This window comes from Engystomops pustulosus, chromosome 7 (assembly GCF_040894005.1).
Source record: "Engystomops pustulosus chromosome 7, aEngPut4.maternal, whole genome shotgun sequence".
Lineage (NCBI taxonomy): Eukaryota > Metazoa > Chordata > Amphibia > Anura > Leptodactylidae > Engystomops > Engystomops pustulosus.
In genome coordinates this window covers 48,451,743-48,466,437 of record NC_092417.1, presented here as the reverse complement: position 1 = coordinate 48,466,437, position 14,695 = coordinate 48,451,743, and the positions used below count along the sequence as shown (strand labels likewise).

The 14,695-nt window shown below is 40.9% G+C and overlaps 1 protein-coding gene across 1 annotated transcript in view; it reads right to left on the bottom strand.

Annotated features, from left to right (window-relative positions):
* Window positions 1–9,693: 9,693 nt before the first annotated feature.
* Window positions 9,694–14,695, bottom strand: part of SLC38A6 (solute carrier family 38 member 6) — a 48,203-nt gene continuing 43,201 nt past the window's right edge. The window contains exon 16 of the mRNA XM_072115819.1: window positions 9,694–12,624. Within this exon, the coding sequence (XP_071971920.1) occupies window positions 12,541–12,624 (84 nt within the window). The 3' untranslated portion in view covers window positions 9,694–12,540. The remainder of the gene's footprint in view (window positions 12,625–14,695) is intronic.

Sequence of the window (14,695 nt, the reverse complement as noted above, 5' to 3'; positions counted from 1 at the left end):
ATTTGAGTACAATGAACTCATTGTCATGTTCAAGAAACCAGTCTGAGATGATTCCAGCTTTATGACATGGCGCATTATCCTGCTGAAAGTAGCCATCAGATGTTGGGTACATTGTGGTCATAAAGGGATGGACATGGTCAGCAACAATACTCAGGTAGGCTGTGGCATTGCAACGATGCTCAATTGGTACCAAGGGGCCCAAAGAGTGCCAAGAAAATATTCCCCACACCATGACACCACCACCACCAGCCTGAACCGTTGATACAAGGCAGGATGGATCCATGCTTTCATGTTGTTGACGCCAAATTCTGACCCTACCATCCGAATGTCGCAGCGGAAATCGAGACTCATCAGACCAGGCAACGTTTTTCCAATCTTCTACTGTCCAATTTCGATGAGCCTGTGCAAATTGTAGCCTCAGTTTCCTGTTCTTAGCTGAAAGGAGTGGCACCCGGTGTGGTCTTCTGCTGCTGTAGCCCATCTGCCTCAAAGTTTGACGTACTGTGCGTTCAGAGATGCTCTTCTGCCTACCTTGGTTGTAACGGGTGGCGATTTGAGTCACTGTTGCCTTTCTATCAGCTCGAACCAGTCTGCCCATTCTCCTCTGACCTCTGGCATCAACAAGGCATTTCCGCCCACAGAACTGCCGCTCACTGGATGTTTTTTCTTTTTCGGACCATTCTCTGTAAACCCTAGAGATGGTTGTGCGTGAAAATCCCAGTAGATCAGCAGTTTCTGAAATATTCAGACAAGCCCTTCTGGCACCAACAACCATGCCACGTTCAAAGGCACTCAAATCACCTTTCTTCCCCATACTGATGCTCGGTTTGAACTGCAGGAGATTGTCTTGACCATGTCTACATGCCTAAATGCACTGAGTTGCCGCCATATGATTGGCTGATTAGAAATTAAGTGTTAACGAGCAGTTGGACAGGTGTACCTAATAAAGTGGCCGGTGAGTGTATAATAATAATGTATAATGCTTTCTCTATGTTTTTCCATTCAACATTGTATTAATCAATTGACAACTGTTCTTTTTATCATTTCTATTGTCCAATACAGTGAAACCTCTCCAGAAACCAGCCCCTTGAGAAGACCTTCTCCATAAAAGATTGACTCATTTTTCCCATTATATTCTGTGGAAACTTTTCCCCTATCAGCAGACCACCCCTTTTAAAGAACATTTTCTGTGCAAAATTGGGTGGTCCGTTTGAAGAGGTTTCATTGTATTTGTATTTTTAGACAACATGACACTGTCTGCAATAGTCAGGAACCAATTCTTTACAAATTCAATCTGCCTTTTAGCCGTGTGAAGACTTACAGCCATTGACGCTCTTATGGGGAATTCCTGGAAATATTCAAATACGATTTACAAGATAGGATAAGGAAAGTATTGCCTTGTTAGGAAGCCTCCTTAAAGGGGACCTTTTACCACCTCACACATGTGGAGCTTAGCAGAACATTCTGTAGGGACTGCTATGCAGATTTAGGAGCATTTTGAATTTTCTTTCTAGCCGCCATGGTTGCGGAGATATTAGTATCTGACCATTATAATCTAGAGAGGAGGAGCTGGGGCTGGGGCTGGAGGTCTGTTTTATGCTAATCTGCTCTCATATTGTCCAATTCGTGAGCTGTGAATTTTTTTCGATGTTCATCTAAAGGTTATGTTCACACACATTCCGCTAGTATTCTGTTGACATTGCGTTCACACGCTGTTTACAAAAATACAATGTGACAAATTGCGATGCGACCAGAATGCAAATGCAATGGAAATGTGAGCACAGTGTGAACGCAAACGCATTGTAAACACACATGCAATGTAAACGGAAACACAATGTAAACAAAAATGTAATGCAAGTGGAATATAAATGCAATGTAAACGCCAAGTAAATGTAAACACAAACAAAATGTAAACACCTTGTAAACATAAAGACAAACACCATGTACCGTATTTTTTGGACTATAAGGCGCACAAAAAATCCTTTGATTTTCTCAGAAATCAAAGGTGCGCCTTATAGTCCACTGCGCCTTATATATGAAACGTACTTACAGACAACAGCTGTCTTGAACTGTGCACAGGTCTGCCACCTGCTGCTCATTCATCCTTATAATCCGGTGTGCCTTATTTTTGAACCTAGACATTTTAGCAGGCATTTATTGATCGTGCGCCTTATACTCCGGTGCGCCTTATATTCCGAAAAATACTGTCAATGTGAATGCCACCCAGACTAAAAGACACATACAACGTAAATGGTACGTAAACGCGAATGCAACGTGAACATGAAGCAAAGACCACGTAAATGCAAACACAACATAAGGGCGGCACAAACACAATAGTAAAATGCAAATGTGACAAAAATGCAACTCAAACTCCACATAAACTCAAATGTATGCATATATGCAATACAAACACGACATGGTACATAAGCGTAAACGCAATGCAAACGCTGCATAAGCATAAATGTGACACAAACACAAACTCCACATAAGTATAAAAGTGATTCAAACAACACATAAGCCTAAATGCACCGCAAACGGCTCATAAGCCTATGCGCTACGCAAATGTCACATAATGTAAGGCAGAAGTAAATGTAGTATTAATGCAAACACCATGTAAACGCCATGTTTGCGTAATGTACGTAATGTATGTAAAAACTTCTACATCACGTTTTATGTTTACATTGGTTTTGCTGTAAAATCCATATGAGTTTACATTCACATCATGTTTACATCATGTTATCATGATGCATTGTGTTTGGGGTAACAACTCATTTGCACTGTAAACGAAATGTACAAGCAATGTGAACACAATTCCGTAACTTTGTTATTATGTAAACGCAATGTCAACAGAATATTAGTGGATTCTGTATGAACGTCGCCCTTAGATGAGAATAGAAAAAAAAATCACGGCTCACTACTGTTCATAGTAGCTTCTCTAACATTATCTGCCACTGATTGGACAGTATGAGAGAAGATTAGCATAACACACGCCCCCAACCACAGCTCCTTCTCTGTGACCAAACACAGATTATAATGGTCAGAAACTGGGAATGATATCTCCGCAACCTTGGGGGCTAGAAATAAAATTCAAAGTGCCCCTGAATCTGTGTAGCTGTCCACACAGGATAGTATGGTCACCTCCACATGTGTTGGGTGGTGAAAGGTCCTCTCATTCTCGATGTTAAGGGGGCTGCAATCAATGGCGGTCTCTATTTTATATACAGTTTGAAACATTGACATCATGAGACTTCTGCTGCCCATCTATACCCTTAGCGGTGTTTAGTTGAGGCCATTGTGGTATTATACTATTGTATGCAAGAAAAATGTCATCTAAAAATCAGTAAAAAATCTGTTGAAATCCATAGTAAGTCAATTGTATATCTAAAACTTTCTCTGTATGGAGATAAAACTTTCTCGTCCATGCCTATGCCTCTTAATGTATCTGGCGGGACATTGGGGGGTAGTGGCTAGAGCACAAACACGGCGTACGATAAATTTCCCCCATGGCTCCTGGTCAGGACTAGCGATGACCCGATTTTATTGAGGGATGACCTTAATAAAGACTTTCAAAAACAAACATTCCCTTTAAATTTTAGATCATCGACCTGTTAAAAATATTTACAATAGACAACAAAAATTTCTATATTATAAATTTCTTAAAACTCTCCCTAATATAAATTCCTCTACTAATATAAATTTATTTCATTCTCATTACTTGTACTTCATATATTTCATAACTCAGATAAGTGACCGAAAACCCGTAGATAGAAAAGAATAATATTTGTATTGGATTAAAAGTGAAATCCTGATCTAGGCAGAAAATAATTCTTGATGAGAGGATGTTGTCATTAATTCTTTTGGAAACTCGTATTGCTTCATATTTTCAGAATGTACAAACCACTAATTTTTTGTCTGGATAAAAGTCCCAAAACAAAGCCTTGTCTGGAATATATTATTTTATGGTATGAACGTAGGGGGGGAGGGGGATCTGAACGCAGGGAGAATCTATGAATGTAGAAAGCCAAGAACCTGTCAAAGGTATTAAGATTGCCAAAACACATAAATGTTTTAAACATTACCGCTGCCTCTTCCCGTGTCCGCTGGAGAGGGAGAACGCCCGGGTTATTTTACAGGTGAGGTGACCCTCCATAGAGAGAGATACCTGAGGAGACCAGGACACAAATGCCAGCAGGGCTATTTAAAGCTGAAATACTACACGTCTCAGTCAGCTTTCCCCCGACCATACTACACGTCTCAGTCAGCTTTCCCCCGACCATACTACACGTCTCAGTCAGCTTTCCCCCGACCATACTACTCGTCTCTGTGTACTTTCCCCCGACCATACTACACGTCTCTGTGTGCTTTCCCCCGACCATACTACACGTCTCTGTGTGCTTTCCCCCGACCATACTACACGTCTCTGTGTGCTTTCCCCCGACCATACTACACGTCTCTGTGTGCTTTCACCTGACCATACTACACGTCTCTGTGTGCTTTCACCTGACCATTCTACACGTCTCTGTGTGCTTTCCCCCGACCATACTACACGTCTCTGTGTGCTTTCACCCGACCATACTACACGTCTCTGTGTGCTTTCACCTGACCATACTACACGTCTCTGTGTGCTTTCCCCCGACTATACTACACATCTGTGTGCTTTCACCCGACCATACTACACGTCTCTGTATGCTTTCACCTGACCATACTTCATGTCTCTGTGTGCTTTCACTTGACCATACTACACGTCTCTGTGTGCTTTCCCCCGACCATACTATACACGTCTCTGTGTGCTTTCCCCCGACCATACTACTCATCTCATAGCAGGACATCCTTTGTATTGGCTCATTGTTTGTGTCTCATGTATCATCGGCAGTCTGGTTCTAGGCGATACATCTGGTGTAGTATAAGACTGTATTTGTACTCTGCACCTCCTATTAGTTGGCGTACTTTACACCAGAAAGTTATGACAAAATTCTGTAGAGTCAGGAGTATTTTTGGCATGAGGCCACGCCCCCTTTTCACGTGCTAGTGGTAGGAGATCCAGAAAACTGTCTAAAACCCTTTTTTAAATGTGGTACAGACCTTTTTTTAGTGATAATTATTAGATTAATAACTCTCACCCTGTGTGTGACCACGCTCCAGCATTTTGTATTTCAAAGGCTGTGGGGAGGAGCCTGGCATTATTACATTGGTAAACCTTGTATTTATGCAAATGCAATGTTAACACTATGTTAACACTTTGCAATCAAGCAAAGCTCCTCCTTGCAGCCATTGAATTGCATTTGAATTTCGCTTCCTTAGGTAGGTGGTGCCAGAATGTCTGTTCTGGCCCAGGACCACCCATTTATTAGCATATTGGGTACGGTGGAGATTATAGAACAAAATTCCAACTGAACAGAATCAGTGGATTAGCAACTGTTGGATACAAAGAGATTGTTAGGTATTGTGGTACTTCTAGATTTCTTATAATATCCATGTAAATGCTTTATGCTGGTTTTCTGTTACATTGTCTATGAGCTATAGGTAAAATTAAAATATTACATTTTACATACAATCCAATTTGCCTAATAAACTAATTGTAAAAACACATACGGGGAAATAGAAGTTACATAGATGGAAGCCATGGAAAAAATTACTAGGTCCTTCTATGTTAAGAATTACGTTAGTATTCTGATTAATCCAACAGCCAGTATGGGACCCTTACAGAGAATGTCAAGAGTCTTTTATGGGGGAAGTTTAAAAAATTTGTCTTCATCAAGGAAGAATATTTGGTCAGTAACTACAAATTAAGCGGGATTCCAAGATAGACAGGGCAAGAGATAACATAGGAAAAAAACATTATCCAAATACTGCAAAATGTATCAGACATCAGGAGTTTAAACAGAACCAGGTGCAGAAAATATTCTATAATTTAGTAGACTATAAACTAAGGCTCATGACTCAACTAAACAATCAAAACTAGAACACAAGAAATAACCTAAATAAATAAAATAAAACATAAAAACAAACCACATGTCCACATCTAAAACAACTTATGATCTTATGTTACAAGGTCCTATAATACAATAAAAATGAAAATGTTGCCTTCTTCTGGCTCAAAGTTAATTCTTTACTACCAAAAACAAAAATGCATAGTAAATTTGGGGTCAATCGACTCTATGGCAGTGTTACCCGATTGTGACTCTCAAGCTCTTTGTATGTGGCTACCCAGGGGTGCAAATAGGCAAGGCACAGAATAGGGCCCCTCTTCCCACTTAAAAAGAATATACATATTTGTATGTACTAACACATTTGAGTTAAAATCACACCCATTTATACACCGTATATACACACACATTTATATACTTGTATACATACACATACATATATAGCCATAGTTTTTCACTCACACATTTATACACGCATATATATATATATATATATATATATATATATACACACACATACACATATAGTGCCATATACAAATGAACAGCATATATACACACATACAGTATATACAAACAATATGCACATACAGCATATATGCATCACAGATATGCACACAAATACAGCATATACAAATCATACATATGTTAGGAGTGTCAGTTTGGATGACAGGGCCCCCTGACACTGCGGGCCCCATAGCAGCTGCAATGCAGTTACACCCCTTTGGTTACCCAGTTGTCGGACTGTCCACTGATAGCACCAGAATAGTGTTCAAGTAATTCTCAGGTCAAACCCACATCATGGGCAGCCAACACAAATTTGCAATGGTAATGGAGTGAAATTCGAGGTGGCTCATGACTTTCAATAACACGGGGCAGTCTAATGATCCATTTGGTCTCTGCACAAGTGAAAAACACAAGATACAACAGGGGGTAAATTTATATGGATAAAGAAGTCTAGGACATTTATAGAATTAAAATGTCATACTATATTAACCTTGATCATTGGCGAACATAATCTTTAATAAAAGGGGATCTACGCACATTGTGGATTTTCATGGGGAAAAAAAATCTGGGTTTTTATGTGTGCTTTTAATAAGAATTTGTGTTATGTTATGTGAAGTACAATGTAAAAAAATACTTGATAAAATCTTCATGAATGCACCAGAAAAGTGACATGATCATTATTTTTTTTTTCGACTTGAGCAACCTCTCTACATTCTCTACGTGACTTTTTTCAAATCACATTCACTTTAATGCTACTGTATTATGCTGCAGATTTTTCCATACCAAGATTATACATGTAAAATCTGCATATAATCTGCAATATGTATAGATACCATAAGGCAAATTCATATTGAACATGTTGGAACAGATTTTTTGAAATTTTTTTTTTTTTTAATATACACAATGAAGTGTATTGGCGGACCTTATCTATGATTACAATGGTACTGACCTGGGTGTCCACCTTAGAAATTAGAGACACAATATAGATTTGCACTGCTTAGGATAATAAGCCTCTCATGCCGAACCAGTTCCCTACACTGCACTGAAGAGACAAAACCAGGTTGAAACAGCGCTGTCTACAGTTGGGAGCCTGTTCCTTCTGGAATAGATATACTGGTTTGGTTTTAATCCCACACCATATCATTAGGCTTCCTGATGGTTATGCCTGAAGTCAAGGGAGCTTCCTCACAAGGAGCTAAAAGAGGCGTGGTTTTCCTTATCCCATCCTGGAAAACTTTGCATATTTTCCCAGAATCCCCTAGTGGAGCATTCATGGCTATAAGTCTCCACACGCCTACATGGTGGCCTTAATTGGCAGTCTCCATATCGAAAACTCTTACTTCCCGACCTTAGTTACAAGCCTCTCACCCAGCCAAACCAGTTCCCTAAATTGTACTGAGGAGACCCAGCCAGATTGAAACAGTGATGACTACAGTTGGGAGTCTGTTCCTTCTGGAATAGATATACTGGTTTGGTTTTAATCCTGCATCATGTCATAAGGCTTCCTGAAGGTCATGCTTGATGTCAAGGAAGCTAAAAGAGTCATGGAGCTGGGATATAAAAATTTTCTAAGCTGTTGCATTCTGTGCTTTATTCCTCAGTCATGTCCTTACAGATCATAAGATATATCGTATTGAAAAGCATTACAGATTGATTTGAAAAACATCTGCCAACAGGGATTGTAAACCAAGCACACTGACATACTGGTGTGTGCCCCCTCTGACAGGTTCTGCTCATCTTTTAGCTTCTTATGCCCTGGTTTTTACAAAAATAAAGGCTTTTAAAATTAGTGTTTATTTAAAAATAAAGTGTTTTTTCTTAAAAACAAGGGCATAAGAAACTTTAAGAGCCGATCTTGCCAGTAGCGGGCACACACCAGTCATTGTGCTTGGTTTAAAATCCTTGATCCTGGTGGTAGATGTCCTTTAAGTATAAAGATCATTATGGATAAAGTTCAATACTAAGTTTTGGAATCTTTTTTTGCTCCATGGAAATATTGCTTCACCAGCCACTGTCCCAACCACAAGGTCACTCATCCTTTACAGTCACTCTGAGACAAATAAACAAAGTTCTGTCTTAAAGCTTTTGTGGTTTATGGAGCAAATGTGGTTTCCCCACAAGAACAAATCCATTTTTTTCTAGAGAAAGATCCAGTTGTGGTTTTGTAATCTATGGGAGTTCCGAAAAATTATTTCAAACCCCTAAAGGCAAATACATTCCATTTACAATTATTGTCTATTCTGGAAAATATGGAAGCTTAGGTTATTTGGTGCAGTCCAAAATACTTCCAAACTTTGACAGGTGGCTTTCCAATCTTAAAGAATGAGTCTAATATTCTTATCATAACTGGGCGGATAACTAAGTCTTTCATCAAAGATTCTTATCTTTGAGCTAATCCTCACGTCCCCAACTTTTGGTACACTTTATTGAGCTAATATGTAAATTTCGTTATGCGGCTACTGGGGCGTGGAGTAGCCGGCACGAGGCTACAGAGTGCGGCTACTCCACGCCCCAGTAGCCACATTACTCCTCCTACCCTGTTGCGTGCGGCGCGCAGCTCCTCGTAGCTGCGCGCCCTCGTCCGTCATGATGGCGTTCTGCGCATGCGCAGGCCGACATGTCTCAGCTCCGAGGCCGCACGCAACAGGGTAGGAGGAGTAATGTGGCTACCATTGCAATTTTTTATTACAATTTACAATGTTCACCATGAGGGTTCTGAAGCAATTTTGTGTAATGATACCCAATATGTAGTGTTGTGGTGATTTTCACTTTTTTATGTTGTATGTGTATTTTACATAGGATGGGGGCTTTAGGGGACTTTTATTCTTTTTAAAATAATTTTATTTATTTTAACTTTTTTAAAAATGTTTTATTTAGTCTCAGGGTGGGACATGAAGTGATCATTTGATCTCTTGATCAGCGTAATATACTAAAATACAAATTTTATTGCAGCATAGGTGCGGAGGGTGACAATCGACACTGACCTATAGACTCTGCGGTCACCATGTCTGCAGTGTCTATAGGGATAAAACACCGGGTTTCAGCTGTTAGCCCCTGACTTTCACATACTGCTGAGATCCCTTGGTGATCACCCGGGCCCAGCTTCTGAGTGCAGGTGATCACCATGACCATGATCACTTTATGAAGTACAGTTACGTCAAGGTGCGGGATGGTGGGGGGATTATCTAGCCTTGCAGATTGTGCTGTGGATCTCTGAGGAGATACGAATTTAAAAAAACAAAAAAACAAAACATATATGTAAACCAGGAGATTTTTATTTACAGTACTAAAACGGAATAATGCAGAACATAAGGGATATACATAGCAGCAAATCAGAATCACCATGGTTTTTGGTTGGAGGTATAGACTACATTTTTACCTGAAATAACCAACAATACAGTTTGACAAATTAGTAAGGCAAGTAATTCTGAAATGTTTACAACATACAAAAGGTGCTTTATTGCTCCATAGACTTCCAAAAATACCTTCCAGGCTCCTGAGATTACAAAATCCTCCTGAAACCGGTGTGTTCCAACTCCACCAGGAGAGTCGAGGAGGCAAATTTATATGCTATATTCACAACTCGTTTTTTGGATGTGTTCAGCGTATATACCAGGAAAGCTCCCGACGTATACGGTGAACATGTTGATGGAGTTGTACGGGCATCCTTTTGCCTACATCTGCTAAGTATATGTCATATCCAGCAGGAGACACTGGATGAAATAGTACAGCCAGCTATGGGGGACAGTTGCAGCTGTATAGCATCCATCCCCGGCCTCCGCTGTGGGTATTTAACCAGTGATGTAATTGTTCATATAACGTCAGTTATATCACTATATACACCCTGAACATTGGCGGCAGAAAATCCCTTGCTGCTTTCAGGGGAAGGAGCCGAACTGGAGGTAAAAGAAAAGACTGGTATACAATAATGTCCTCCCGATGTATCTTTACAATGGAAGAAAAAAAAACAAGATACGAATGTGGCCTAACAGGAGGGAATACTTCTGTTCGTTCTCCAAGCAGGCACCTTGAAGTTGGCTACAAGTAAAATGGGCTGCAGAGAATCAAAACGTGCATGATATTTTTGACAGAGAAGCCAAACTCAACATAAATATCGGTGAAAGTGGACAATTTTGTGTCCTGAATTAGAAGACAATATCGATTGCATGTAGATCAGTAATTAAAAAACTTTGGACATGTATAATGAAAACATATATTATGTTTTATAAATTGCATAATACAGATTCAAGAATATAATATAAACAGTATAAAAGTGTAGACATAGATACATATAATACTGGATACCTGGCTACTCCCCTTGTGCATCAAAAGCAAAGAACACAACTTGATAGGGAGTGAGTCAGTACAACACAGAAAATAGGCCAAACTCACTATGTTCCGACACGTAAAGTAATTCCCCTACAAATCAGGCAGCAGTGATGAGTTATGGAATGGCAAAGGCACGATTGTATGATGCTTAGTGCCGGGCCTGGGAGAGAGAGATGGATCCACAAGTCAAAAGAATCTAAGAAACCCCAAAGACATCCCTGTTGTCGTGCATTGCCCCGTCGCCCCCAATCCGCTGCTGCGGGTGACACATTGTTTTGCTGACATGTTCCTATAAGTACTGCCCTGGTCCATAACAAGGCTTTAGTGGTACCAGATCTCTCTCCATGATACTGTTCACTTTTTCATATATATGCATAAAATTAACTTTCCATCAAAATCAATGACACACAAAACGAAAAATGTAATCGCTCCAGGCTGAAGCTGATTGGCCGCGGTAGGTCCCAAGATTCTTCAGTCGAAATGGAGCCAGTTTTTTTTGTTGCTTACTCCTGTGAGATTTTCCATAATTTCTGGAACCAGAAGGACGTTTTAAGGCACAAACCTCCTATGTGTCATGTTTTCTGTCCATAACTGGGAAGGTTTACTGAAGAGATTATTCCCTTTATTTAGTGTTCATTCCCTTTTTGTACACTTCAGCGTCTCAGTAAAGCTGCTCTCTCAGGAAGACACCAGACTTAGCAATTATGACTAGTAATACATGACAACATATTCAAGCCAAACAAAGTACATAAACTGTTTGACAATGGTGCGGGTGGATTTATCAAACATAACCAACCATGCATTTACAATCAGGCTTACTGTTAAGATTACACAATCTGTAAAGTATTTAGGAATAGGGTTACCACAGCCAGTAATACCGAATTCCAGCAGCCCGGTAGATGGGCGGATACACCCTACAATGGACTGGGCTAAGAGAAATGAGATAACTGTGTGAGGTATGAACATGGTACAGACAGGTTACAGTCCATATTTATAGGTATAGATATGTGACCTTTTGGCCGTCATTTCAGAAATTTTAACTCCTGTCCATCAAACAATCAGTATTTTGAGCTTACATTTGAGTAAGAACAAATAAGTAAAGTGGAGCAAATGATAATCATATGTTAGACCAGGATTTCTCTATTGTGTAAGATTATTTACTGTTTTTTGTCACCACTAGGGGAAAACCAACTCTATGACTCTTACCTTGTTAATATACGAATTTGATTTTACAAATATGTTTTTGGGGAACAGATAAACAATACTAATACTACAATAAAACATATATGATTTCAAAGACAACATTGGTTTTGGGGGGAATTATGATCCCCTACTCCCTTACAACCGACATGTAAACATAAAATAGAAACTATTTAAAAAAAATTATGGAAAGGAGGCACTTAACAGAATAAAAGGATTGTAGCAGCAGTGTGCATTTTGCAGCTGATGTTGAACTACAACTCCCAGCATGCAATGATAGCAAACTCAAAATTTTAAGGCCTGATGGATCTGTATGATTCAAATGTGCCAGTAATTAAAGAGATGCTATCTTGTGTAAAGCCTTTGTTATGTGACAATATACCTCCCTCCTTTTAAATCATCGGAAATGCCCCTCCCTCATATTTTCGGCTATGACAAGTTCAGTTTCCCAGAAGACCCATAGTGTCGTGCTTACAACATAAACTGTTTTTCTCAAGCAATTTCCCCCTGAAACTGGATATCCTTGGCTGTAAATCGCTGCACATTCTGTTCAGATGTAAACTCCAGCGTGATTCTCTCATTCATTGTAAGCCCAGTTCACGGTAATTAGTGTTAAACTGCAGGCACCGATACAAATACCAAGAACAAGCAGCGCACAGGCCTGGGAACACAAGAGAAAACAAACACAAATTAGTACTTGTGGAAGGAATCAATTTTCACCGTGTGAGAACAGCCCATCATTCAGGCAGCAGGTCACGTGCTTCCCCCATTGTTGGTTTGGGAGAACAGGTTGACCATGGCTATTATTATACGCAATTGTTCACAAGACTTTCCTGCTGGTCGACAGGTTCATGCAGGCTGTTGTGAAAACCAGAATGGGGGATATACCTGGGCATTTTATTACAGAAGTTTGCTGTATTTGTATAAAATGTACACATTTCAAAGCTTCCGCAATGGCTGAACTTGATGCATATTTAGCACAGGTTTTCATGAGGTAAAATCTTCTGCCCAATACAATACGATTGTGGTAAATCAAACGGATTGGAACTGGATTTTCTTTTCATCAATTATAACTTTGAAAATCTGAAGAGAAAATTACCCAGATAATCCACAACTTGGGCACAAGTTGCTGTAGTTTTTGATGCTATTATTTCGGATTTCATTACACTCTTGAGAGGTTAAGCTACATGCACACTAACATATACCCGCACGGCTATGGCCAGGTATGCATACGTCAGCATACCCCTCCCCTCGCCATAGTGATCCACGGCGCACGGCCCGTAACACGAGGAAAAAATAGGACAAATTAAAATTGTAACACTGAAACTGGGGCCGATTAAGACATTGACCTTGTATGAAAATTGTTGGGCCCCAGCAGTCAAAATTTTCATAATGGTTTTACATTAACTACCTGCATATACTTGCTCATTTACTAAGGGTCGCGCAGCTCACTTTTGTTGAACTGTTCGTCTTTTTCAGGGATTGCATGGCTTGGACAAGTATTTAACAGGTGTCTGGGCTGGGATTGTGTAGCACACAATCTTTTTTTGGCGCAACTGCACTCGCTTCCAGCCGACACAAAATCGAGGGGGGGGGGTGCTGTCTGACGATCCGACCGTTTCGGACTGAGCGTGGGATTTAACGTTCAAATTGTGTCGTAAGCTAATGCACTTATGCAACATCCCCCACCGGGGCCTAGCCTTTTCTTGGGGCCTGGAGACAGCCGGGGCCCGCAGTACCTGAGTGGCTGGCGGTTGCGGCCTAAGCACGCTTGTGTCACGGTGCTTGGTATGGGGGAACCGGAGGGCTGTCCTACAGCCTGGCAGGTCTCCAGCAGGGTGGTGTTGGCAGGAAATGATGAGGGAGAGGCTGCTATAGCGGATCTCCCTGGGGCAACCCTTTGGTGTCTAGAGTATGAGTCTCTGTGTGGTGGACAGGGTGCCCGTGATGATGGTAGTTGTAGTAGCAGGGACCAGACGGAGGCAGAGGTTGAACAGAAACACTTACAGTTCTTTATTGGAACCGACAGGAACTTCAGCAACGCGCCTTTAACAAGATGGTGGAGTGCTGGAGAGGTACTTGGAGGAAGCCACAGGATGTAGATCGCCAGCCTGGATGCAACGGCAGGCTGGGAGGCAGCTGTGTCCTAATAGGAAGCTTCAGCTTGATCCTGGATATCTTCAGGTATCACCCTTGAAGGTAGGATGATACCCCTTTCCTCACTACCTAGCTATTAGCTCCACTTCAGGCAGGGGCTAGGCTCTTCCTGCTCTGGTCTGGTATGCTAGCTGTACAGACTCCGAAGAGTCTGTACTGGAGAGACTCCAGTCTCCTTCTGAGCTACTGCTCAGCTAACTGCTCCTAGAATATTCTTGGCCAGGGGTTTTATTATCTCCCCTTGGTCAGGTGGTGGCTGCTCCTCCAATTACCTCTCAGCTCACAGAGACAGGATGTAACACAGATCATTGGATAATAGACTTTTACATCATACTCATATTAACTTCTGCCTTGCCAGGCAGGATTAACCACTGCAATGTCCCCTGTGTGATGTGGTGACATGCTGTGGGGCTTATTCGCAAGCACTCCTTCGCCATTGCATCGGCGAGGGTGTTGCACTTACATACACCAGGAAGAAGAAGGTGAACTCCGGTGGACCTGAGCGGGGAAGCGACACATGCAGGATAACGGGCGCAAGTCTTAGTGAATCGCGGCACAGTGCATTATTGTCACAC